The 27,624-nt window shown below is 40.5% G+C and overlaps 2 protein-coding genes across 2 annotated transcripts; both read left to right on the top strand.

The window, feature by feature from the left end:
- Nucleotides 1-5,158: 5,158 nt before the first annotated feature.
- Nucleotides 5,159-12,423, top strand: LOC117265424 (uncharacterized). The gene is made up of 14 exons (XM_033639906.2): nt 5,159-5,311; nt 5,653-5,729; nt 5,830-5,902; nt 6,115-6,227; nt 6,329-6,354; nt 6,565-6,702; nt 6,826-6,935; nt 7,031-7,126; nt 7,215-7,298; nt 7,375-7,501; nt 7,627-7,732; nt 10,267-10,449; nt 10,568-10,642; nt 12,017-12,423. The coding sequence occupies exons 1-14, from the start codon at nt 5,284-5,286 to the stop codon at nt 12,098-12,100; spliced, it is 1,320 nt and encodes a 439-aa protein (XP_033495797.1). The 5' UTR covers nt 5,159-5,283; the 3' UTR covers nt 12,101-12,423.
- An 814-nt stretch (nt 12,424-13,237) lies between these two features.
- On the top strand, nt 13,238-27,387 carry sqlea (squalene epoxidase a). The gene is made up of 11 exons (XM_033641758.2): nt 13,238-13,741; nt 14,128-14,386; nt 15,513-15,690; nt 16,151-16,247; nt 16,366-16,479; nt 17,357-17,528; nt 18,017-18,112; nt 19,341-19,483; nt 24,150-24,246; nt 24,405-24,492; nt 26,108-27,387. The coding sequence occupies exons 1-11, from the start codon at nt 13,463-13,465 to the stop codon at nt 26,298-26,300; spliced, it is 1,716 nt and encodes a 571-aa protein (XP_033497649.1). The 5' UTR covers nt 13,238-13,462; the 3' UTR covers nt 26,301-27,387.
- The last annotated feature ends 237 nt before the right edge of the window (nt 27,388-27,624 follow it).

Below are 27,624 nucleotides of genomic sequence, written 5' to 3'. Positions count from 1 at the left end.
CCTTCTGTATATCTGTACAGGCCATAATGCTGGGGTTGGCAGGAGGAGTGACATCTTTAAATAGGCTGTACCTATGATAGTCAGTAAGTATGCATATTAAAAAACACTTGATTTGTGAGAGTGCTGTTACACTGTCCCACAATGCAATGCACAGACAGAGCTGTTTGCAGCTGGAAACATTTTGAAGAGTGAAGCAGTTCCAGGAAGATCTTTGAAAACAATAATAAAAAAGTATTAAAATATTTTAAAAAACAACAAAAGAAAACAACTTTTTTCTTGGCAGTAACATTACAAGGTCTCAGTTTTGTATACATCAGTGCACAGATTTCATCATTTCCCTATCAAAACAAATGGTAGAGTGTATGATTTATTGTAAACTTAACTGCAAAATCAGAATACTATGACAACACAGGCTATAATTAGTAAGTAGTATGCAAGCAGCAACACAGAAATGCCAAATTCTTTGATGGGATCCAGAAGCCAGACCCCCCTATTAACTTTAATACTTTATATATACTTTACAGCAGAAATAAACATGTTTACAGCCTGGTACCAAAATCAGTTTTGTTCTCTGTAACTAATTTACCCCTTCATGACAACTGTACTTGGTTGAATATTTTTTTCTAACTCACTAGTTTCTATTTTATTAAGGCTTAAAGTTAAGCGTAATTAAGGGCAGGCTGCTTTGAGTGACATTGGCTTCTCAGTCCAAATCCATCCCTCGCTCCTCACAGTGGTCACTTCTGGCTCCAAAAACACAAGATTGCAACAGTAGAGATGCTGAACTTGAAGCTTCAGAACAGGAGTCCACAAACCAATATGTAACTGGGCAGGAGCAATTCTTTTTAATCTTTCTATACTTCAGTAACATTTTCAAAATACCACTTTCACTTGTAATGGAGAACAGTATTTTACCTGTGCTGTATACACTATTTTAGATTACTTCCTCCACTAATGGTGAAATATAAGATTATCTTTGAGTGTATGACATGGGTGTGATCATAGACCGGAACCGGGGGGGCCAGGGGGGCCATGGTCCGGGTAACTTTTGTACTCTGACATAGAGGGCTGCATTGGGATTGGGTCCCGCCGCGTCCTGCGGGTCCCCAATAAACAGTATAAGAAGAAGAAAAAGAAGAAGATGTAGCCTAGCGACAGGATGTCAACACAGGAACTTGGTGCACATGCATGAGCGTTTCCACTCCATATTTATTCATAAATGGACGAATATGCCCTGAACCAGCTTTCATACCAATTTGCCACTTGCTCCACCTGTCTGTCTGTCTGTCTGTCTGTCAGCTCCATCTGTCATGAGACAAACATGAAAGAAGACGTGCAGTTTATTGTGTTTCACCAGCCACGAGCTGTCATGACGCGCGACTATTACGCACGTCTGCGCGCTCTTTATAACTCACTGTGTGAACCTATGTTGCACAACAAAGATTTGGCCCCTCATAATTTTTAACCGTCCCTTCAGTTACTTAATCCTGGCGCCGGGCTTGCCTTAACCTCAATCACTGCGTGATTATATAAAGGTAGAAAAATAAATAAATACAGAGGAGGAGAATAGAATATGAAACAGCCTTTATTTCATTAAAAACTAAATGAAAACAACGAAATGGGAGCGCTATTCCTGACCAGTGTGTCAAAAGACATGCAGACCAGAGAAACGAAACAAACAACCCCATGAATCTCTTTATTAATAGCCTATAAAATGACGTGTTTTCTCCTGCGGGACGGGAGAAGACACAGAATCAATGCATCTCTATTATTGTGCGGGCATAAATTCTCAGAGTTTTGCGGGAGCGGGCGGGAGTGGACATACACATTGCGGTTGCTGGCGGTAATGGTCAGAAATTCAGCGTTCTGGTTACTTTTCAGTAACTGCGCAGCTGCGCTTGTTTTGTTGTTGTTGTTGTTGTTGTTGTTGTTGTGTGTGTGTGTGTGTGTGTGTGTGTGTGTGTATGTGTGTGTGCGCGCGCGGCTCTGCACATCAGTCTGATATGAGTGCTGACTTGTGATGATAATGAATATGATGTTGATTTAGATTCAAGGCAGCAAGATGAGTTTTGGTTGTGGTTGTGGACTGGATGTACTTTGTTGTTTGCTATAGTTTCATCTGTGCGTTTATGTGTAAATAGGCTTGGCCTGTTGTGTGTGAATGTTAGAGTGGGATCAGAGGGGTTAATCTGAGCAAGCATGTGTTCGTGTTCATGCGTGTACAGTGCCCTGAAAAAGTATTCATACCCCTTGAACTTTTTCACATTTTGTGACCTTACAACCACAAACTTGAATGTATTTTGTTGAGATTTTATGTGATAGACCAACACAAAGTAGCACATAATTGTGAAGTGGAACGAAAATGATATATGGTTTTCAGAATTTTAAGCGAATATAAATCTGAAAAGTGTGGTGTGCATTTGTATTCAGCCCCCTGTATTCTGATACCCCTAAATACAATCCAGTGCAATCAATTGCCTTCAGAAGTCATCTAATTAGTAAATAGAGTCCACCTGTGTGTGATTTACTCTCAGTATAAATACACCTGTTCTGTGAAGGCCTCAGTGGTTTGTTAGAGAACACTAGTGAACAACAGCATCATGAAGACCAAGGAACTCACCAGACAGGTCAGGGATAAAGTTGTGGAGAAGTTTAAAGCAGGGTTAGGTTATAAAAAAATATCCCAAGCTTTGAACATCTCAAGGAGCACTGTACAATCCATCATCCAAAAATGGAAAAAGTAGCCTACCAAGACATGGCCGTCCACCTAAACTGACAGAGCGAGCGAGGAGAGCACTGGTCAGAGAAGCAGCCAAGAGGCCCATGGTCACTCTGGAGGAGCTGCAGAAATCCACAGCTCAGGTGGGAGAATCTGTCCACAGGACAACTATAAGTTGTGCACTCCACAAATCTGTCCTTTATGGAAGAGTGACAAGAAGAAAGCCATTGTTGAAAGAAAGGCATAAGAAGTCCCATTTGCAGTTTGCCACAAGCCATGTAGGGGACACCACAAACATGTGGAAGAAGGTGCTTTGGTCAGATGAGACCAAAGTTGAAATTTTTGGCCTAAATGCAAAGCGCTATGTGCGGCGGAAAACTAACACTGCTCATCACCCTGAACACACCATCCCCACTGTGAAACATGGTGGTGGCAACATCATGTTGTGGGGATGCTTTTCTTCAGCAGGGACAGGGAAGCTGGTCAGAGTTGATGGGAAGATGGATGGAGCTAAATACAGGGCAATCCTGGAGAAAAACCTGTTGGAGGCTGCAAAAGACTTGAGACTGGGAAGGAGAGTCATCTTCCAGCAAGACAATGACCCTAAACATAAAGCCAGAGCTACAATGGAATGGTTTAGATCAAAGAATATTCATGTGTTAGAATGGCCCAGTCAAAGTCCAGACCTAAATCCGATTGAGCATCTGTGGCAAGACTTGAAAATTGCTGTTCACAGACACTCTCCATCCAATCTGGCTGAGCTTGAGCTATTTTGCAAAGAAGAATGGGCAAAAATTTCAGTGTCTAGATGTGCAAAGCTGGTAGAGACATACCCCAAAAGACTTGCAGTTGCAACGACTTGCAGCGAAAGGTGGCTCTACAAAGTATTGACGCAAGGGGGCTGAATACAAATGCACACCACATTTTTCAGATTTTTATTTGCTTAAAAGTTTTAAACTATGTATCATTTCCGTTCCACTTTACAATTATGTGCTACTTTGTGTTGGTTGATCACATAAAATCTCAATAAAAAACATTTAAGTTTGTGGTTGTAAGGTGGCAAAATGTGAAAAAGTTCAAGGGGTATGAATACTTTTTCAAGGCACTGTAGCTACTGTAGATGTGACTGTGTGGTGTCGGAATAAAAAAAAGTGCTCCGCAACGTTATTTAATACATCAGTAATATTGTCTGTTTCAATGCATATGCCCCCCCACCCCCTCCGCGTGACTTGAAATGCAAGTGGCAATGCCTTACAAAGCTGAGCAGAGTCATTTCAGTTGGTTTCATTTTGTCGAAGGAAGGAGTGAGACCAATTACAAACTTGTCCCATCACTACAATATATGCAGGGTTTCTATACTTGCCCACTCCAGGTCCCACCTTTTACTCCCCTGTCACCAGATGTGAAAGAAACTCGGTTTGCACATTTAGTGCAGGATGTCTCTAAGGTACAGTGTTGCCTCTGGGTAACATACCCATTTTTGGCTGTTTACACTCACACAATACACCCTCAATTATGTTGCAATACTTTAAAAAAGACCCAGGACCTAAGGAAAACCAACAACACTGTTTATATGGTCACATGACTTTCTGAAGGCCATGTTAAGTCCCTTTTTGGGGGCCTTCCACATTTGGTTCAGCTCCATCAACTCTCAACACAAAAATGGTCTGGAAACGTTTTCTGTCATTTTACAGTCCAGAAATTGCACAATAACAGATAAGTAAAGTTTAATTTTTAACTAGCCTATTTAATGTACTTTATTTGATAAATAATTAATAGTAAATTGTTAAAATGCACAAGTTGCCTTGAAGCAGTATCGTACCATTATGAAATACCCACCATGCCTTTTTTTGGTATTGTGTATTAGGTTTATATACTGCTCAAAAGTGTAAAAGTCATCACCATTTTCTTTTTATCTCTGCAGATAAACCTAGATACACTTAATAATGTCAGTGGTAATACAGTCCAGGCTGTTACACTGTATAGTCTACTATAACCATGCACTTTGTGAGTTCTCTCAGCAGAGCAGACTGTATGTTTATATTTTACTCACATTTTTCTTTACAGAATACAGAATAAATGCAATATCATTCTGTGACTCTTCAAAGAAGGAGAGGGTAAGAATAGGATTCCCAGTTGATATTAGTGAGGATAAATCAGAATTCATTAGTTTGGAAGACAACAAGCTGCTATCAACCCCACAGCAACACAACTAATGTTGGTGACATAGTCTGTCAGCAATAACACACCAGGACACTGAAAACAGAGCACATGATTGCCAGTTATTGGGCCAAGTTTAGATGATATACACGTTATAGAAACAGCCATGGAAATATATATTTAGAAAGCCACAATCTTTGCTTAATTTTGAAATATGTGTGTATATATGTACATATACTTATAGCCTATACATCTGGTACGGACATACCAGGGAAGGGTTGAAAGAGGTATTAGTGACACCTTGTGTGTGGACAAGGAACTGCACCCTTTGTTTTGGAGGAAGGACGTGAACAAACCGGAGAAACTTGAAGTCTGCTCGAGAAGGAGCAGAAGTTTAGATCCAGATGGCAGCACAGGAGGAATTCTTCGCAGGTAAACAACATGATTTTAAGTGCTGTTAACAGTATCTGCTGTGTTTGTGTGCGCGTGTGTTGGACATTAAGCATCCGGAATGTCGCGAACAATGAAGGCCTTGTTATGCAAAAGTTGAGTCCACATCATTTTGCACAGAGCAGATGACACTGCAGGCTGTATGCAGGCGATGACATGCATATACGCTTTGTACTGTGAAATAGTTGATAGTGTGAAAACTATTTTTTCAGCGTGCTCTGACACATACCAAGATCACTTTTATTGCATGTGTTCACTTGACTAAAGGAGATCAACATGTGTCTGTTGTATTGAATGTTGCACAACATTTATGGTGCACACAGGCATTCCTAAGATCCCATACAGACCCGATGTTGGGCCGAGTGAGGTCATGTGCTTCAAAGACTACAATGCAGAGGAAGTAGGTGACACACACACACACACACACACACACACACACACACACTACAGTGATGTTCATTATGATACATACTGCATACCTGATGTGTTCCTCTGTGCAGGTGCTGATGGGGAGGAAGATGGAGGACTGGCTGAGGTTCTCCGTTTGCTACTGGCACTCCTTCTGTGGCACTGGTACTGTAGCCAACAGACCAACACATATTAGTCATCAGTCTGTAATATGGGGATCAAGCATGACCTAATGAACAGGCTCTTGTAAACATACATTAACAAACACTGTCATTCTATTGTCTTAGGTGTTGTTATAGTTTCTACATCTTTTTAGATTCTTATTTTAAATAAACATGTCTCTAAACAAGACCAACAGATATTATGTTCCTTTTTAGGAGCTGATCCTTTTGGGTTTCAGACCCTCCACCGACCCTGGAATGAAGGGACTCCTATGGAAGCAGCCAAGAAGCGACTCCGGGCTGCTTTTGAGTTTTTCACTAAGCTTGGTGTGAGGGGACTTACCTTAATTTTACAATGAAAGTCACAGTTACACATAGTTGATTTAATGTTATAGTGTGTCTGCATTGTGACCTCTGCTTGTTTTCACAGGTAAAATATTACACATTTCATGACAGGTAATTGAAATTTTAAATTTTTTGAAAGGATTCAACTCATCTTTTTTATTGTATTTATTCTCTGGGAATGTATAAATAAACAATTTTTACTTTACATGTAGGTGAAAAATAGAATTCTGTCAGTGTTCTTTGTTCAGGAAGTTTTTTACTGGGAGCCAAATTACAGGTTCTACAGTATTCTGAACAGTATCCATCCTCTGTTTTCTACAGGGATATGGCACCTGAGGGCTCCACCCTGGAGGAGTCCAACAGGAATCTGGATGAAATAACAGACCTGGCTCTCCAGCTGCAGAACCAGACCGGAATCAAGGTGCTGTGGGTGACCTGCAACCTCTTTGCACACCCAAGGTCAGTGTTTTATTCTGACAAACTGATTGGTGCATCCTGAGGGTTAGCAGGGAAAGATGTTCCTGCTCAATTAGGCTGCAAACATAAAAAGCATCTTGATAAATATATTTATTCATGTGACAGGTACATGAACGGTGCAGCCACCAACCCTGACTGTCACGTTCTGGCCTACGCTGGCGCTCAGGTTAAGAAGGGGCTTGATATTGCCAAGAAGCTGGGTGCTGAAAATTTTGGTATGACTGACTTGATGGTATCACTGTGTCTAAAATATTGATATGCTCCTTTAATGCAGCAGTTTTGCTACATCATTGTATATTTGTCTCCTCAGTGTTTTGGGGAGGAAGGGAAGGTTTCCTCTCCATCCACAATACTGATGTTGCTGCTGAACTGAAGCACATGGCCAATTTCTTCAAAATGGCTGTCAGTAAGTGAGCACATATGGGATTGTTCCCAGAGTTTTGGTCAGGATGTGTCACACTTTCAGTTTCATATATATGTATATTTGTCACCAGGGTACAAAGAGAAGATTGGGTTGAAGTGTCAGTTTCTTATTGAACCCAAGCCTAAGGAGCCCTGCAAACACCAGTATGACTATGGTAAGGATTGCCTTAACAAATGTGATTTGAAATCTTACAGTCTTAATGATGCATTTCATGTCACTTTCTCCTATAGATGCCATGAGTGTTATAGGATTCCTTAAGCATTATGGTCTGGAGAATCACTTTAAGTTGAACATTGAGCCCAACCACACCACCCTGGCAGGACACTCCTACGAACATGATGTTGTCATGGCATCTGCGTGAGACATTTTACTTGATATCGACGAACACTCTTGTAAAAATGTTGCTGCAGCACAATGTTTGCGGCATCTTTACCACAACAACCATTTTACATTGTGTATCATCTTTGCTTGCTGGTGGACAGGTTTGGCATGCTGGGTTCAGTTGACTCAAACACTGGCTCTCCTGACCTGGGGTGGGACACAGACCAGTTCCCCATGGACATCAGGAACACCACCTTGGTCATGAAGGTGAACTTAGTTCTTTAATTTGTAACAGAAGTTTATTGACAATGATGTTTGTGAAGGTGACATTGACTATGTTTACATGCACACAATATCCTGGTCTGTGCCCTTATTCCAAAAGAGATAATATTCCCAGCAAGGCGTTTATGTGCCTAATAGAGAAAATGAATAATCCACTAATATTCCTGTTTGCAGGTGTTGATGCCCCGACATGTTGTTTATCATATCAAAATATAAAAGAGGGGAACATCTGGATTCACTTGTGCCATTTTGCTTCTTAGTGTCGAAGAAAGATTTTTTCACTGTATCCTCATACAACAGTTTGTATGGTATCCAATGAAAATGCACACACAATGGTGCGTTTGATATCCTATGAATTTGCGCCCCATGAATGACGTTACGTACCATAAGGTTAAATTACACTCTTAACACAAAGTTAAAGAGGTTGGGTTTAGGCAAGTAAAGTTACTGTGGTTATATTTAGAGAAAGACACATGTTGACAACGTGCCTGAAAATGACTTAAGTTCACAATGTTCTGAACACTGGTCTCCAGGGAGAGAGTCCCGAGGGAAAGTCTTGTTTTGTGATCCCAGCCTGCCTCTGTACGAGACCGCTTCCCTTTTTATTCTTTACTCCCATCAGTGCATTGGCCTCATGTTTACAGCCCTCTGAAATACGTGGGTTATGCACAAATTAGTGAGTCATCATAACGTGGGATATGTACAAATTTTGGTGCATTACTTTTTGTAGGAGAATTAACAAAGAGTGCATGAGAACAGCCTGACTTGTTCGACCATGAGACCACAGCCAACCTCTTTCCCAGCTGGCCACCAGCGTCATTAGACATTGATATTTTGTTGAATATAGGTTGTGATGTCGGGTGACCAAAATTCAATGTCAGGACAACGTCTAATGCCAACATCAATTTGACGTAGAATACTGACGACGGATGATGTTGATATTTTGTTGGTTTTAAGTGGTGTTGTTAAGTAACCAAAATCCAACGTCTTCCAGACGTCTAATGTCAACATCTAGTCGCGAGGTAAGGAAACCAAATCCAGTGTCTGCAAAATGTATTAATTTTAATGTCAACACAATGTGAAATTTTAATGTCAGTAGAAATTTTAAATCAGTCTTGGAGAAGATGGGTTTGCACATCAGCTTTCCTTCGTCGGTTAGGGTTAGGGTTATCGAAACCAAGATTTACAGCTGCCGACGTGAGACTTCCAACTTCTTTCTAATGTCGTATTAACATCCAGCTGGATTCATTCCTTCAACCACCCTCTTGAAAAGGTTGCTGTTGCAATATTTGCACGTATCCAAAAACCTGTTGATATCCAAGTTGTTCCAACGTAGGTGTGTTTCTCCTTCTGACCAGAAATGTGGGCTTTTCTTTTGGGTATGCATCTTTACCCCAGCCTTGCAAATTCTTGGTGAGTTGGTTTGTGTACAATGCATCCATGACAACGCACAGAGCTGACCATGAACAGGTAAGAGACTGTGTGTCGCAAACTGTGCTAAAACCCCCCAGTGAGACATATATCAGCAATTCCCCACATGTCCAAATAGAAACAAGGCCTAATTCAGAATATTCAAACAGAATATGCTTTTACATGACCCGTATCAACTCAGAATATTGTCATATTCTGAATAATAGTGGAATAATAGTGTGCATGTAAATGTAGTCAGTGTCTGAACACTGTTGGATAAGGGTACAAGATAGCTATAATTGCTAATAAACCTACCTAGCAGTATTGATTCATTTTTTTTTGGCCACTCTGGGAACAAGCTATGAAAGCAACATCATTACCACTGCATAAAACTGATATGGTGAATGTGTTAGCAAACACTTTACTATTTATGCATCCAGCACACAGAGCAGTGTAGCATTCATGTGGAGTTGTGTTTCTGTCCACATGGCAAATGTTAGTATTAACTCTCTGTTTGGCTCTGTTTTGGTCTCCACCAGCTCGTAAGAAAAATATGTGCATATCAGCAGCTAACATTATATGCTCCGCTAAGTTCTCCAGCTAGCCGCTAACTTTTTCTTTCTGCTGTCTTGTGCTGAAAAGGTGAGGTACAGTAAAATGGGTTGGTCTGAACTTTTTTGTTTAAACCAGCTGTCTTTTGTGTCAGGGAAAATTTAACAGGGAAGTTGCTGGCTGGAAAACCAAAAATATAAACATAAAATAGCTTAAAAGCTCTGTAGAGCTGAAGAAAAGAATCTCTGATATTCTTTGGTGTGTTCATCATCAGGAGGGGACCCTGTTTACAATACACATTGTAATTTGATTTGTTAATACAAAAATATTGATTAGAGTAGCTTTAATGTGAATATAATTGGCCATTGCACACTGACTTACAAATAATCACACAGATTACCATCTTTTATAAAAATAAACAAATAAATATAAATTAGAAGAGAGATTTGAAATGACTTCTTTAGCTCACTGTGCTGTACAAGATGACTGTAGATCAGGACAGTGATACAGGGACCTAGTTATTCTTATTCTCATAGTTAGTGTTTAACATTTTCCAGACCATCATTGAACAAGGTGGCCTGCAGCCAGGAGGCCTGAACTTTGATGCCAAGGTGCGCAGGGAGTCCACAGACCTGGAGGACCTGTTCATCGCTCACATCGGAGCCATGGACGCCTTTGCAAGAGGGCTCAGAAATGCTGTTCGCATTATTGAGGACGGGATCATGACTGGTATGGTGAAGGTATGTGTGCAGCTAATGTAAATCACTGTTAAACTGAGCTAGTTTTACAGACACAGTATTATTAGGAACCATCCTACATTGTGTCTGGTGTCTGACTGGTTATGTGTGATTCAAACAGGAGCGATACTCGAGCTTCAGTCATGGCATCGGACAGAAAGTGGATGATGGTTGTGCCTCTTTGGAGGAAATGGAGGTAAGACTATTAGAAACTTGTTTATTTATCCAATGATACTTTTGCACAACCATCTCTTTTGTCCTATAGCTTCTCTCTATAATTCTGCCTTTATAATTAGTTTAGGTTTATTAACCTAACTTAACCTACATTTCAACCTGCTGAAACTATAACCAGCAGTACAGTGGAAACCTCTTATAATGATCACATCTATCCAGGTCATATCTATCACTGTGAGAAGATGATTACTATAACAGATTTTTTTGTTTATTGTCATCTGTGATCTCTCATGCAGATTACCATCTAATTGACATTTGTATATTTATTACATGAATATAAAGTAATGAAGCAGACAGATATACAATTTACTGACTTGAATAGTTTCCAAATACAGTACAGCTGTTGGGCTTCCTTGTGACCGGCATTATCAATCCATTATGAGAGTGGCTTCAACCACAGGTGCTTTCATTGTGCGCATTTGTTTTCTGTCTTAATCAGCAGCCATTACTGTTTCTCATTGTTTAAGTAGATCACACAAGGTAGCCTGAGGATCCCAAGTTTTACTGCTGCATTTTGTTGGCTCGTTTGTCATTAGCTTTGAGGAGACTACATTTCTGATGAGGGAAATTTACTTTCTTTGTCCTGCATGCTCTTAATTTTTTTTTATAATTAGTTTGTAGATTTTCAAAATTTTGACACAAACAACACAAATACAAGTCACCTGCCCCCCACCCTCAGAAATGAACAGTACAAAAAAAAAACCTCTTATAGGTAGTACGACCAGCATAAGTACGTGTACACAAATGTTGTTTGTCCAACCCATTACAAACATCTATACATACAGGCAAACACTTTAGGCTATTCTGGATACATAGGGCATGAATGGTTGCCATGTTTTATCAATGATTACAGAGCCGAGGGAAACACTGTATCTAACTCTCACCATGTATAACAAGTTGGTGATTTCTGCCAACCAGGTCTTAAAAGAAGGCAAATCCTCAGTTTTCCAAAGAGTTAAAAGATTTGTTTTTGCCAAAACTGTGCTGCATGCACATGATTTAAATCCTTTAAATTTTCTCTCATATATTTTCACGTATGAAAAGTCACACAATTTACATAGTAAGAGGACTACTTGATTACTATCAGCCAATTATTTAACAGCAGTAGGAATAATTCTGGCCCAAGCTTCTTGATCACTATAAGTGGTTTCCACTGTATTTGTGAGTATTGCTTTTAGGCCAGTCAGTGGGGTGTTTGCATTTTAGACTTTTCTCTGTGTGTTCGTTCAGGAGGTTACCAGTGTGTATATTGCCTCAATTATAAAGTGAGTAGACATCAATAGTAAGAAGAGATGATGGTCTCAAATATATATGGGTATGTGTTTTGTTTTCTCAGGCCTACATCAAGCAGAACGGCGAGCCCAAAGTCACATCAGGGAAGCAAGAAAAGTATGAATCCATCTTTAATCACTACATATAATAAAAGCATGCTGTAGGACATGGTAACCTTTGACCTTAGAGAGAAGCTGCTTCAGTCATTGCGACGGACCACAAATAGAGTGAACATATTATTAATCCCATGAAGAACTGAGTTTATTTGCAGTTTCACTAACTAAAAAGTACAAATACAGATGCTGAACACTGCTGAAATATTAAAGTGTCTGTCTGGAATCTGTGTATCGGTATGTATTTGTGGCGCTGTTGACCTATCATCTGTCATCTGATGCACTGAGAGGCTATATTCACATTAGGTGATGATTGTTGATGTTCACTGTGCAATAAAAACCCAATTTTCACAATGCAGTTGATGAGTCATCGTGTTTATCTTGAAGCCTAAATCCTTCACAGTACACCTTCAAATGTGGGCTTCAAAATCTAACAATTTATTCTGCGGTCTTTTATATTTGGATACATGTGCAAATTAGTTTCTCAATTTCCCAAATTCTGTTTATTGTTTACTTTAAATATAGAAGAAAATGTAAAGGAGGTTTTAACAGGTTCTTGACCCTTGTTATGGCTTATTTTTATTGCTGTTCTTCAGAAAATCCTGTGTGTGTATATATATATGGTCTCTTTGCCTTGTTTCACATGTTACAAGCACTGACTAGTTATTTAATGCACACAACACTACACATTAATAAATGCTAAAATCTAGATTTCTGCGATGTATCAAGATTTTCTCCATATTAACAACAACAACAAGCTGTTACCATGGCAATTGCTTGCTATCTTGAGATGGAGCAAGAGAGCAGCTGTGATATTTACCAGGCAGACTGAAGGATGGATCAGGTTTACAGCACAGAGTGACTTCTCCTGTCAACCATGAACGATCTTTGCAGCAGGTCCCCCTCTCATTTAGCCTCTGTGTGTAAAATATGTAACACGCACCTTTCCACTGACATCACATCATACTACCATCCTGCCAGCCGACTGTCCAATCAGCGGCCGAGGAGAGGCCCAGTGCCTGTGCGGCCGTCCAATGGGCGGATAGCGTGAGCTCTGCTCACCGTCACGTCACTCCTGATTGGATGGTTGAACTGTGGAGGAGGCGGGAGGTGAAACCAACCAATCCGAAGTAGTGCGTGTTTTTCATTATCATAAAATATTCAGCAGCATCCCTCCGACTGTCTGTGAGCAAGTTATCATGAGTTACAAAGGTAAATCTTTGTTTTGGCTCGGCTGGCTTGTTTTTGGAGCACCTGAGAAACAACATGAAGAGTCATTAATGATTGCATAGTGAGTTTCTGCCAGCAAAAAAAATCCGTTTCTCAGCAGTGCTTTCACCATCTAATTTTTTTTAATCATATTTTTTTTATATACTTTTTTTTTTAATTAAAAAAAGATGTGGACTTTCCTGGGAATAGCCAGCTTCACATACCTTTACAAAAAGTCCAACTCAGTCTTGGGTTTGGCTCACAGAGAGCTTGTGATGGCCGCAGTCTTATTTCTGACAGTCGGGCTGCTGCTGTCCTATGTCAGGTATTTCCACAGCCAGAAGCTCAGTGTCTCTCAGGTGTTTCATTTGCCGCTGAGCCTTTTGTCTTATGTGCCTGTTATCAACCATTTAATCCCCCAAACTTCAACACAGAGGAGCGAAAAAGCAGAGAACAACAGTAAACAGGTAAGAAAACTCATGTGGATACATGCTAGCCTAATCCTGTGAACTAAGGACAAAGACAGAATAGAAAAAAGATGAGTAAGCATCGTTTTCCATTTGATTTATCAGTAATTTATCATGCATATTTTTTTATTTGGTGATTTAACTCTTTGGAAAAACTTGTGGCTTCTTTTTCTCAAATTTTATTTCTGAACTAAAGATTTAAGTGCTTTACATATTTATGTGCATTCCTATATCCAAAGACTACAATTGGATTAAAAAAGACAGCTGATTATTTGATGAAGTATATTTTTATGTATTTATTGCATTTTCCAGTGTTTGCCCTACAGTCCAGTTTAGTCTGGACTCTACACTGTGTGTAATGACGCTCTCTACGTAATTGTTTCCAGAGCCGGAGAACAAGAAAAAGAGTAGACATAGAGTCCTCTGCCTCACAGAGTGCCTCAGCCAGTGGCCCCTCAGTGGCCCCGGAGCCAGATGTGGTGATAGTTGGGGCCGGGGTCCTGGGCTCAGCTATGGCGGCCGTCCTAGCCAAGGACGGGAGGAAGGTGTTGGTGGTGGAGAGGGACCTGAAGGAGCCTGACAGGATAGTAGGGGAGCTGCTGCAGCCTGGAGGATTCAAAGCACTCAAAGAGCTGGGACTGGAAGGTCAGTGACAGAATCTGCTGCTGTCAGTGACCTGCAGATGAATTCTGAATGTACAAATGATCAGGGACCTCTGCTCCTTTTACATAATAGTTCCTGTAGTTAAAGGTCCAGAGAACCTGTCATCTCAACCCAAGGAACTCCCACACTCTGAACACTAATTTTAGTTGTAGTTATATTTCCCATTAAAGATTTCTGTTGCTGTTTTGCTTGTGCTCTTGTCACAGCTTTACAGGGGGCAGGGCTCAGTTGTAAAAGGTGTTTCTGTGCACCAATCAGATGCCACAATATTTGGATCAAAATCTGGTGATGGTTGTTTGGCTGATGGATTATATCACTAGTGCTGTCAATCAAATGTGACCCACACAGTCTTGATGAAACAGATACGATGAGTGTTAAACTCAAAAATAAAATAAGACCTAAACATGTTTTTTCTGAACTTAAACTTTGATTGATGCTAATTTAGTCCTTAACAATAGTACTTTGCCTCAGGAATACTTACAGTTTAAAAATGTTTTTTTTTTTTTTTGGAATGTTATTATTATTTTAATTAATTAATTAAAATAATAATTAATTAATTAAAATAATAATAACATTCCAAAAAAAAACAACATTTTAATTAATTAATTGATTAATTCATTTTTATTATAATTATTTTCATACTCTAATATACCCTATGCTATTTTTTAAAAAACTATTTATCCTTCTATTCTACAGTAATATTCCTGTTATATAGTAATTAATTTTCTGTAATATTTATGTTATATATTATATTGTAATATTTGTCCAATTGGCCAATAATTTGTTGGTAAAATGCTGAAAATCATGTTTTTATAGTGTAATTATAGTGAATATCATTTAGTTTTTGAATGTACCAAATATATCAGAGTGAATTCATGGAAAATGTGTCTTAAATTCATTCAAATACAAATATTTTGGATGGCATGGTGCAACCATAAACAACATGGATTTATGGGTTTCAATGTTTCACTCAGTGGTCATATCAGATCCGTGTTCCATTTTGTGTGTGTGCACTGGATCACATGTACAGTATGTACACAGTAGCAGACTGAGTCAATGATGACTGTGTGCTGTGAGACTGTAACCTGTTGCGTGTGTTTGCCCTCAGGTTCAGTGAAGGGTCTGGATGCCCATTTGGTGCACGGCTATGTGATCCATGACATGGAGAGCAGCACAGAGGTGGAGATCCCCTACCCTCAGGGGGAGGACAGCATCCAGTGTGGACGCGCTTTCCATCACGGTCGATTCATCATGGGCCTGAGGAGAGCTGCCCAGGCCCAGCCAAAGTGAGTAGAGTCATGATAAAAGAGGCCATATGCCAAATGACCAACTGGCTAATTGGATGACATTGTTTTTGACAGCACTGAGAGTTAGAAGGGACAGGAGTGTAATTAAAAATCTGTTGTTCACATGTTGCTAATTTTTCCTGCTCTACACAGCCAAACTACATTTTGTTTCAGCAAATTTTATTTTTCAGGTGGTTTAATGTGTTTCAGATTTATTTTTATGTCGAGGACCATTTAAACAAGTATCAGTGGTGGTTAAATGTAATTCTGTGTTTAAGAAAAGCAAATGATGGTTTACTGAAAAGGCCTCAATAGCTCCTGCTTAGAAATCAAAATGTAGATTTCTGACCATGTGTCAAACAGACATTTATTTTGCCTCAGTAGCTTACTCTTGTCATGTTGCCCATGCTGTTCTGGCATGTGGAGGCAATGTCTCTAACTGCCTAATATCGCCCTCCAGTGTCACATTTGTAGAAGGCAACGTGACCAGTTTGCAGGAAGAGGATGGCTGTGTAACCGGAGTCCAGTACAAGGACAAAGAAACTGGAGACATCAAGGTGAGGAGAGGAAACTCTGCTGCACATGTACAATGTTATATTCACCTGACCTCATGGAAAGAGATACTCTATTTAATGCAGAGGGTGTGTGATGACTGTGTCAACCTGTGTCCTGCAGGAAATCCATGCAGCGCTGACTGTTGTGGCCGATGGCTGTTTCTCCAAATTCAGAAAGAGTCTGGTCTCTGGGAAAGCTCGGACCTCATCTCACTTTGTTGGATGCCTTATGACGGTAAATACCACCAAGTGTCTCATCTCTCATCACACTGCACTGAATAATGTGAAATGACTAGTCCATCATTCGACTGGTCAGTTGACAGAAAATTAATCCACAGATACTTTGATAGGTGATTGTCATTTTCAAGAAAAAGAAAATAACAAACATTGTCGAGTCTCAGCTTTTAACATGTGAATCTTTCTTAATATCCATGTTTTCTTTGTTGTATATGAGAGTAAACTGGAAATCTTATGGTTTTGGACTGTTGGTCGGATAAAACAAATATACTTGTTTGGGGAAATTAAAATGAGCATTATTCACAATATTTGTATTTTTTATATATACAAAATAATTCACCAATAATTGAAAAAATAATGAGCAGATTAATCGACAATGAAAATAGTTATTAGTTGCAACTATGGAAGGATAACTAAACGAAAATGTCACTGAAATTAACATGCACTGACCAGAAGGAGGCTCAAAATGACCAAAAAAGACATTAAATTACAACAAATAGACACTAAATCACTTCAAAGAAACACAAAACAACCATAATGACATACAAAACCACATAAAGATACATAATGACTACAAAGAGATGCAAAACAACCTCAAAAAACATAGTGAAAATACGATGAATTGCCTGGGGCCCATTGTCTGATAATCTGCAATGGGTTGTTCAAATCTATGATACATTTGACTGTAAGTACTTGGTGGCATTTAAGTTAAAATACAATGTGTAATTATTTTGGGAAATCTCATGAATGAATCTTTATTAACTGAAAACTACCTTGAATGAATATTCTATCAATTAAAATATGTTTTTTTTCACAGTGGCTCAAGATATATTTCATTATCTTCATTTCTGAGTTATCACTGTGCTTCTCTCCAGGACTGTCCCCAGTTTAAAGCCAACCATGCTGAGCTGGTGCTGGCCAACCCAAGCCCGGTGCTCATCTACCAGATCTCCTCCTCTCAAACCAGAGTACTTGTAGACATCAGGGGGGAGATGCCTCGCAACCTTTCCGAGTACATGGCTGAGAAGATATACCCTCAGCTGCCAGGTAAAAGACAGATGAGACTTAACTTTATTCTTAAAAAGTCTGGAGAGTTTTAGTCTTGTGTAATTATGTCGAATGAAAAGCGACCTTTGGCCTGAGGAAGAACCCCTGTGGTGTGATAAATGATCAAAGGTAATCATGGCAGTGATGCCAGTCATCGTTGTAGGGAGGATTATCCAGGCTGCTGCCTGTACTGCTGTGTGTACTGTCAAGGAACCTACAGCTGAAGGATTTGACATTCATGGTGTGCGCTGCTATTCAGCTGAAATATCAAAGCCACAATATCAAAGCCCAAGCTCTGGTAACCTTGACAGAGGTCCAGCTGAAATGGCGGAGTCAGTCACACTGATACATTGATAAACATACATTCAGTACACCAAAAGAAAAGGCTTTTTCTTGTGCATGTGCCCAGCATGCACCTTTGGGTTTTCATCCACACAGCCAGCTGAATGATCGACCGCCTGCGCTCTCCCTTTCCCTCTTTCCTTCAGAGCATTTAAAGGAGGCTTTCATGGTGGCACTACAGAACGATCGACTCAGGTCCATGCCAGCCAGCTTCCTCCCTCCCTCCCCTGTCAACAAGCCAGGTACTGAAGTGTTATTGACTGCTGTGTTGTTGGAGATGGCCAGAGGGAATCTATTGAACTGATTTCAGCTTGTGTACAGTACGGTGCACGTCTGGGAGTAGTGCACCGCTTTGGTCATTACAGTATGATGAAACAAATTAAAGAGATTTCCTGGTTGTTGACAAATTGGCAATTAGTTTACACTTTGGGAAAAAAGCTGTAAAAGCTCTGTCCAAGGTTTGTTTTTAAGTCATCAATACTTTGTTTTATGGATGAATTCAAAATATATATTTTTTTGCCTGATAGAGCAATACTTACATTAACAGAAAAGTAATTTTGCAAAAAACACTTAAGGGGTCTCTTGTGAGTTAAATAAGACGATCAATACAAATTTCATATATGTACTGTAGATATGAAGCTATAGCCAGCCACACTGATTGACGACTGACCATCGACTTGGTGTGTCTGGGCCTTTAGAGGTGTGAGAAGGTGCAGGCCATACAATTCCCCTGTTTCCATTATTTGTGCTAAGCTAAGCTATAGAGCTGCAGCTAGTAAGCTTATCTTAGCACAAAGACAGAAAACAGGGGAAACAGCTGGAAGACTGCCGACAACCAGTGGGAAATCCAGGAAGTTACTGTGCTCAGCCAAGAAATAGTCCAGCACATAACCTTCTATCAGGCAGCAACATGGTATTACACTTTTTTTTTTTTGACAGATTAAACACACAAATTTAATGTGTAAGTAGGTGAGCTTTAGAGACAGGTTTTGGTACCTTTGGACAGAGCAAGGCAAGCTGTTTCCCCTTGTATCCAGTCTTTGTTCTACGCTAAGCTAATTTGCTGCTGACAGTAGCTTCACATGTAATTTACCACATGGATATGAAAGTGTTATTAAGCTTCTTCTTAAACTCTCAATAAGAAGGTGAATAAGGATATTCCCCAAAATGTTGGACTGTTCCTTTAAGTTAAACTGTTAGTATGTGTTGGATTGGAGTTGTAATATCAGTGAGCTACGCTGGTGTAATAAGCGATGACAAACTTAAACACTCCCAGAAGGTATTAACTGTCAAAATCTGAAATAAAAGCACAGAGAAACACTAAAAGTCATCCTCCACACATCGTCTGGTTCATTGTGTTTGGCACTAATTGGCAAATTTTATTGTAACAAAGTGCTGAAGGGAGGAAAAAAAGACAACAACCGGTGATGTATTTTGGATGAGAGACAAACAGCAGTCTGTCGTTCGCAGGCGTTCTTCTCCTGGGTGATGCTTACAACATGAGGCATCCTCTGACGGGAGGAGGGATGAGTGTTGCTCTCAACGACGTTCGCATCTGGAGGAGTCTGCTCAAGAACATCCCGGATCTCTACGACGACGAGGCTATGCTGCAGGTAAACACAAGGACACTACCTTACCTTTTATGCCAACGACTCACAGTTCCCCTAACCCTAAAAGCATTTATGAAAACATTCATTTTTTGCTGCTGAGTAAGATGGCTGCCCCCTTTGCGGCTCTTACCTCTCCACATGGGTGTAATGGTTGTCTTCAAAAATCCCGGTTAATCGCTGATCTTGAACGCCGTATTTCCGACCTCTGCTGGATCCGAAATGAAGAAAAACTACTGGACTCTTTAGTCGAACTGGGAGCAGGTTCGCCTGCCAACTCAGCCGAGTTGGACCTCACCATCCCGGCTACTGACGTTGATCCGCCGGCCTCGGCGAGTGCTGCCCCGGCCTCCGTCTCCCAGCTTGTCCCCGGTCCCGGAGAGACTCCTGCTTCATCCGGGCTGGCTGCCTCGGCCCCGTCGCCACATCTCCAACCCGAGGACTGCTGGCTGTTGCTGGGTGCAAAGCCTAAGCTCGTGCCTGCTGCCGCAGTGGTTTCTACTCCAAACCCGAAGCACAGATCACTGAACTCCACACCACGGTATGAGTCCTGGTACGTGGCATCTGGCAGGAAGGCTTGTAAAACCAGCCGGCAATCCCCCTGTGAACTCCAACTGTCCAACCGGTATGATGCCCTGAGTCTGGATGACTTTTCGCCGCTGACCAGAGAGTCGGACCCGGTGGCTGTTCCTAAGCGGGCTCTCCACGCTGGTGCTTCCTCCTCGGCGGCTCTGGCTGGTGACCCCTTCCCGCCTGCCCCGGCCGGCTCTTCCCTCACTACGGCTCCAGCTGGTGCTTCCACCCTCGCGGCTTCAGCCGTCGTCTCCATCCCTGCAACCTCTGAGTCCCCTGAGCCGGGGCGCAGCGCATCACGCCCCGCTGGCTCGTCGGCGCGGCGCAGGTTGCTCAGGGACGCGGTTCCAAGCCGCAACATCCAGAGAGCACCCGGTCCCCATCGGATCGAAGTGAGGCACAACCGGCTCCCCCTCGTCCCCTCTTCCCTCCGACTACATTAATTGTGGGGGACTCCATCATCAGGAATGTCCGTTACTTCAACACAATCACTCGCTGCTTTCCCGGTGCTACTGTGCCCGTCATCCTAAATAAACTCCCGGAGCTTTTGCACTCCCTGCCCTCCACAGTCACCAGGATTATTGTTCATGTCGGTTGTAATGACACCGCCCGTAAGCAGTCTGTGTTGACGACAGCTGATTTTAGAGACCTTTTTTAGCTTTCTGCGCACCACAGGATTAGCGGTGTTCGTATCTGGCCTTATCCCAACACTGGCTCGTGGAGTTGAGCGGTTCAGCCGACTTCTCAGCTTCCATACCTGGCTGCTTTCTGCCTGCAGAGACTATGATTTGGGTTTCATCGACAATTTTAATCTATTTTGGAACCGCTATTCATTTTACAAGCAGGACGGAATACACCCAAACAAACTGGGCAGTAGGATGCTAGCTGCTAATTTTCAGCATGCTGTGCAAACTGCCACACCTACTGCACACATCTGACGGTTGTATATATGTCTATGGTTGTTTACACGACACACCCCCTTCCTGACTTCTTCCTCCCCGCCCCCCGTGGCTGCTCATAGTCCTGTCCTACTCACCACTGCCCCCTGTGGGCTCCATCTGCCATTGACTTATAATATACAACATAATCGGAAAACTGTATGCTATGATCACATAAATATTCCAGTTCTGATTAAGAAGACACCTAAGTCAGTAAATCACACACTTAAAAATAACTCCAGCCGCCTCACTCCTTATGTCACCACCTCAAACCTGGTTATGATTCCTATACAGCCTAATACTGTTGCTCCTGTTCCTTCTCCTAGACCCCCACTTGATCCAAACACCTTCAAAAGCAGAAATGGCCTAGGATTAATCCACTTAAACATCAGGAGTCTAATCCATAAATTAGACTATGTCAATGTTTTAATGCTACAAACGAATCCTGACATCTTAGTTTTGAGTGAAACATGGTTGAAAAAAAGCACTAAAGACTGTGATGTAGCATTAGAAGGCTATACTCTGTTTAGAGCGGATCGAGCTGGGAGAGGAGGTGGAGTAGCAGTCTATGCAAAATCTGGGTTGTCAGTGTCTGTTTTAGATTCAGTCACCGAGCCTAATTGTTTTGAATTTATTGCCCTACAAATCCAGCTGGGGCCATCTCCACAGGTGGTAATAGGTGTTTATAGACCCCCATCTGCTGATTCAGAGTCCATTGACTCACTAGCAAATTTAATTTAAATGTATGAGGATTCTGAAATGCTTGTTATGGGTGATTTTAATTTGAACTGGCTAAACAACACATCAGATAAATTAAAAGAATGTTGCTTTAACCTGAACTTAACTCAGATCATAACTGAGCCTACTAGACCCAATCTAAAAGACAATTCAAAATCTACTCTGATCGACCTTGTGTTTTCTAACAAAATTGACAAAATTGTGAGCAGTGGAGTTTTTGAGCTGGGAATAAGTGATCACTGCCCTACAGCTTGTGTAAGAAATGCCAGATTGGAAAAAACTAATTCACAAACAGATTTAAAGAGAAATTTTAGGCTCTTTAATGAGCAACACTTTTTGGACAATGTAGCAAATGATTTTAGTAACATTACAGCAGAGATCTCTGATGTTCAGGTGGCCCTGCAATTCTTTACAGATATTTTTATCCCATGTGTTGATAAACATGCCCCTTTTAAAAGGCTCCGAATTAAGGACAGAACCGTTCCCTGGTTCTCAAGTGAGCTGTCAACTTTGTTCAATGACAGAAACAAGGCCTGGAATTGTGCTAGACGTTCAGGAGACCCTCAACACTGGCTCTCCTTCAGACAACTTAGAAATAAATGCACCTCGGCTGTAAGAAAAGCCAAATCTGAATATTTCTTATCTCTAATCACTAGCTCCTACTCAAATCCAGCTATGTTCTGGAAAGCAGTGAACCTAGAAAAAAGGAAGACCTCAAATACACTGTCCACTAGTATAAGAACTGATGACTGTGTGATTTCTAACAGATCAGACATTTTCCATGCCTTTAATAAGCACTTTGCAGATGTTGCATATTCATTTGAAAAAGAATATCCTGACCTCCCGTCAGTTGATGTTGGTTGTTTGAATGCAGGTGACCACACTTTGTGCTTGTCCTTCTGCCCCTTCCATTATGCTGAGGTTCTGAATGCACTGCAAGCCTTAGACTCCAAGAGTTCTACTGGAGAAGACAAATTGGATTCCTTCCTTCTAAAATTGGCTGCTCCAATTATTGCTGAGCCATTAAGGAATATATTTAATTTGTATACATAATAACAGGAAAGTTTCCTACTTTATGGAAATCTGCACATGTAATTCCCCTGCATAAAGGAGGCTCAAGAGATGACATGAACAATTATCGCCCGATCTCCAAACTGCCCTGTTTGGCAAAAATGATGGAGTCCCTGGTAAACAATCAACTAAATTCATTCCTCTCAACCTACTCCGTACTTAGCCCACACCAGTCTGGTTTCAGAACAAATCATAGCACAATTTCAGCCATCACATTGGTCACAAATCACATCATATCAGCACTGGACAAGAAGCAACACTGTGCAGCAGTTTTTGTAGATCTGTCCAAGGCCTTCGATACAGTTGATCACAACATACTGTTAAGTAAACTGTTCAACATAGGACTGAGTAAAAGTGCATGTGCCTGGTTTCATGACTATTTATCTGAGAGGCGTCAGTGTATTAAATCAGGTGACACCAAATCAGACTTCTTGTTTATCAATAAGGGCGTGCCGCAAGGCTCCATTTTGGGCCCTGTACTTTTCTCTATTTATATTAATGATATTGTGTCCTCTTTAAGTGGTTGCCATGCCCATTTGTACGCGGATGACACCGTTGTTTATTGTATTGCAGACTCTGTACAGCTCGCTATCAACAATTTGCAACTTGCTTTTAATGAGCTTCAAAAATCTCTTTTAAATCATAAACTTCTTTTAAACTAACAAAAACAAAGTACATGCTGTTCTCCAGAGCCAGAAATGTTAACCATGAAACTTTGAATTTGGTTACTATAGAAGGCTCTAGAATTGGAAGAGTCACTGAATATAAATATCTTGGCGTATGGATAGACGAGGATTTAACATTCAAACACCACGTAAACAACCTTGTCACTAAAATGCGACAAAAGATTGTTTTTTTTTGTACAGAAACAAATCCAGCTTTCCTCTAAAAATTCATGTTCTTCATTCTCTTTCAGAGTTCAGGACTTTGATTTCTAACCATTGTGTTTCACATTGCAACTGTTTTACCTGATTCTATTCTATCTACCTGGTCACTGATGAGATTGTTGTTCACAGTGATTATTCTGTACTGCTTTTATTGTGCTGTGGTTCAAATGTGTCTGTAATCTCGACGACATTGGAAATGAGGGAAACCTCAATGTCCTTCGAGACTAAATAAAGGTTTGAATGAATGAATGAATGAATGAATTTATGAAAACAGTTATTAAAAACTCTCTAATGTATAAAACATGAAAAACAAGGCCTGTGTAAGTGTATCACAGCCTGTAGAGGTTATATTTAGAGCCCCTACTGCATCACAGTTGCCTTATTCTGTTTTTCCCTCTGCTGTAGGTGAGAGACTGCAGACCAGTGTGCAATATTACACAGCTTTTTTTTTCTTCTTCTCAATAGGCAAAGAAAAAATTCCACTGGGAACGCAAGTCATCACATTCTTTCGTGGTGAATGTGTTGGCCCAGGCCCTGTATGAGCTGTTTGCAGCCACAGACAGTGAGTCTCTGCCTCCCTCTGCATCTAATAACACATGGAAAACAATGACAGGGGATCAGAAATGATTACTATTATTTTGCACTGTCTGCAATACTTTTGAACACTTAATGGTCCTTTAGATTCTCATCATGTCCACATGCCTGTTTTGTGTTAACCAGACTCTCTTCATGAGCTGAGAAAAGCCTGCTTCCAGTACTTCAAGCTTGGTGGAGAGTGCATCGCTGGGCCTATTGGACTCCTCTCAGTGTAAGCATTACATAATGTCCCTATCAATAACAGAGGATAATTTCACTAATATGGCGCGATAGAAAAAAACACACGTTTTTATATATATAGTTTGACATTTTGGAAATATGCTCATTGCTGAGAGCTAGATGAAAAGCTCAATATACTACACTCATGTCTGTAGAGGAGACCGGGATTGGTTGGCCCACTTCTCACTCTGCAATATTTCTCTGGAATAATTTGTTAGAATATTCCTGTCAGCAGCAAATGGAAGGTTAAGCTCTCAGCTATAAATAAATATATTGTAATTGCACACAAATGTTTTCTAAAATTAGGTGATTTGCGATTAATGTGATGACATTTGTGCCAACCAGCCCCATCTGAGGGTTGGTTGGCACAATGTTAAAATGCTATAGTTACAAAAATGTTGATGCAACCAATAGAAACAATTTGAACATTTAATTTAAAAAAGAACTAGGAAACATGGACGTTTAATAGAATATCTGCCTATTTTTAAAACCAAAAAAACATTTTAAGCAAATTATTAGCAGGGATGTCAATGTCAATTCAAAAATAATAATAATAATTAACACTATAAACATTGCTTTTAATCTCACAAAATAGTTTTAATGTCTAAGAATACAGTTACTGTTGTTCATATTACAAATGGTTGGCACATTTGCCAATGATCTCTCGGTGTGCCAACCAACCCTGCTCACATTTGACCTAACTTTATGATATTATGTAAGCCAGCCACCATCACTTATCACATACTTTCAAATAACAGCACACCATCTCTGTCTGACAGTTTTATAATGGGGTCATCCCTATGTTCCCAGGGTTCTATGTTTCCCACTTAACCCTGCAAAAAAGGTTCTGTGTTCCCCACTTACAGGGTTAATTGGGGAACATAGAACTCGGGAAACATAGAACCCTGGAAACATAGGTACGCTCCATTTTATAATACATTTAGCTCACAGACCACTTTTTTACTTTCGATACTATAAAACTGAAATGCTCTCACCAAAAAAAAAGTGTGACTTCAAGATGTTTTAATGTAGTGAATAAGTGGAGGTGGAAAAAAAAAAAGAAAAAGATTTTTATGTTTCATTTTTGTTTCGGTGATCTACAAAGGACCAGAAAATAGCTGTGTGCCAACCAACCCCTGTCTCCCCTACCATAAATATGAAGCACGAGCTGGCTAGCTTAGCTTAGCATAAAGAATGAAAACATGGTTGGCTTAGCTATATCCACAATTCACCAATCAGTTACTCAGAAGCTCGCACATTATATGTATTTCTTCCCATTGCAACCTCCTATTGACCACAAGACTCCAGGAATGCTAAGCTAAAGCTAACATGTTATATCTAGTTTGTTAACTGTGTAAAAAATGATAAGTGTGGTTTTTATGGGGAATTATGTGCTTGACTATTTCTTAGACAGGACCAGTGAACATCAAATGCTACCTGTTTGTGCTAAGCTAAGCTAGCTGGCTGCTGGCTGAAGCTTCACATTTATTGTATAGACATATGAGGGGTATTGACCTTCTCATTTCACTCTTGGCAAGTGTATTTCCTGAAATGTCAAACAGTTCCTTCAAATACAAGAGACTTAATGACACTGTGATTTTTACCAGGTTGTCACCCAAACCCATGACCCTTATTGGACACTTCTTTGCCGTTGCACTATACGCAATCTACTTCAACTTCAAGTCCGAGTCGTGGAGCACCAAACCTCGAGCTTTATTCACGAGTGGGGCCATCCTGTACAGAGCCTGCACAGTCATGTTTCCACTCATCTATTCTGAACTCAAGTACCTGGTGTACTGAGGAGCTCTTCATGTGGACACAGAAAGACCAAACTCAGTGTGAGGTCTTCAGTGAACTACGGCTCAGGTGGAAACTTTGCAACAGAGTTGGTATTCGTCAGTAGTTTTCATGTTCCTTCCTGCAAAAAAAAAAAAGCACTGTAACCATAATTGTACAATTGAGGATTTTATACAATATGCTCCTGCCTTACTGAAGATGTCATTGTCTTAATTTCCTACCCAATGCCTTGTTTCAATTGGACATATTATTCAACAATGCCTTGGTGAAGCTCACTTAGAGTCTGCCCTGTATGTTAAAGGATTGCATTTGCAACATACAGCAACTTCACTCTCACCCTGAATTACACTGAATAATATTGTGGAATTAATCCTGCCCAACAGAGCTGCTGTGTGGAACATGGCATCTGAATTTTGTAACACTGATTTTGTAATAGTGCCTATTTTCTGCTGTATATTGTCCTGTTGAGCTAATTTGGGCTGTATGTAATATGGGAATCCTCATGTAATGACGATATATTTTACTACAAAAATGCCTCATTTTTAATCTGAAGCACTGATAATGGGATGTCAACCAACAGCAAGCTGTCTAAATTATTATTATATGCTGTATTTATGACAAAAACCTAGTATATTTTCAGCCTTGTTTGTTGAGGAAAATATTTGCAGTTCTTTATTTGTCCAAAACACACACACTCTTACTATATGGGTAATTTCCTGCCTTCTTGATGCTGTTGCTTTTTTTCATAATGTCAAAAGGGACTTCTTGTAACACTGTGGTTTCTAGACTCAGTCTGAAACATGCTGACGGTGCACCTGACAAAACTATAATTCCGGAACTCAAGAATGATCCCAGCACTATTTTAGTCCTGCTGGATGCCAGTAAAAACCTGACACAGCATGCTGCCTGGGGGAAGTCTGGGTTTGATGGGGGCCTGGGACAGAGGGAACGACGCTCATGTCAGGACCAAGTCAGCGGATGATGCTCAGGTGTTGTTTGCCCTGAGCTGACGCAGACAAGGAACTGATGTGTTTACCTGTGCCTGTGTTGGGCGTGATGGGCCGTTAAATAAATCAAACTTTTAAGAAAAGTATTGTTTTTCAGTTTTTCTGTTTTAATACAGCAGACTTCTTTGGATCATTTGTTTAATTACAGTTGTTTTAATTACTTAAATATTAAACAGTGGTCTATTATATACCAGTTTGACCCTACCAGACACTAACAAATACAACCATTAGATGGTGCTCACTCACAGCAGAAGGATCACTGTTTGAATGGAGGCCAGTTGATCATCCTGCCTACAACAGTGTCTCTCAATAGACCGGAT

The sequence above is a fragment of the Epinephelus lanceolatus genome, chromosome 10 (assembly GCF_041903045.1).
Source record: "Epinephelus lanceolatus isolate andai-2023 chromosome 10, ASM4190304v1, whole genome shotgun sequence".
In the NCBI taxonomy this organism is placed as follows: domain Eukaryota; kingdom Metazoa; phylum Chordata; class Actinopteri; order Perciformes; family Serranidae; genus Epinephelus; species Epinephelus lanceolatus.
This window is presented reverse-complemented; position numbering and strand designations above follow the sequence as displayed.

Excerpts from the sequence above, each read along its gene's own strand:
- LOC117265424 (XM_033639906.2), top strand. The coding sequence starts at position 5,284 with ATGGCAGCACAGGAGGAATTCTTCGCAG. Across the intron at positions 5,903-6,114 it reads GCACTCCTTCTGTGGCACTG|GAGCTGATCCTTTTGGGTTT; the intron begins GTACTGTAGCCA and ends GTTCCTTTTTAG. Across the intron at positions 7,299-7,374 it reads CAAACACCAGTATGACTATG|ATGCCATGAGTGTTATAGGA; the intron begins GTAAGGATTGCC and ends TTTCTCCTATAG.
- sqlea (XM_033641758.2), top strand. The coding sequence starts at position 13,463 with ATGTGGACTTTCCTGGGAATAGCCAGCTTCACATACCTTTACAAAAAG. Across the intron at positions 16,480-17,356 it reads TTGTTGGATGCCTTATGACG|GACTGTCCCCAGTTTAAAGC; the intron begins GTAAATACCACC and ends GCTTCTCTCCAG. Across the intron at positions 17,529-18,016 it reads GATATACCCTCAGCTGCCAG|AGCATTTAAAGGAGGCTTTC; the intron begins GTAAAAGACAGA and ends TCTTTCCTTCAG.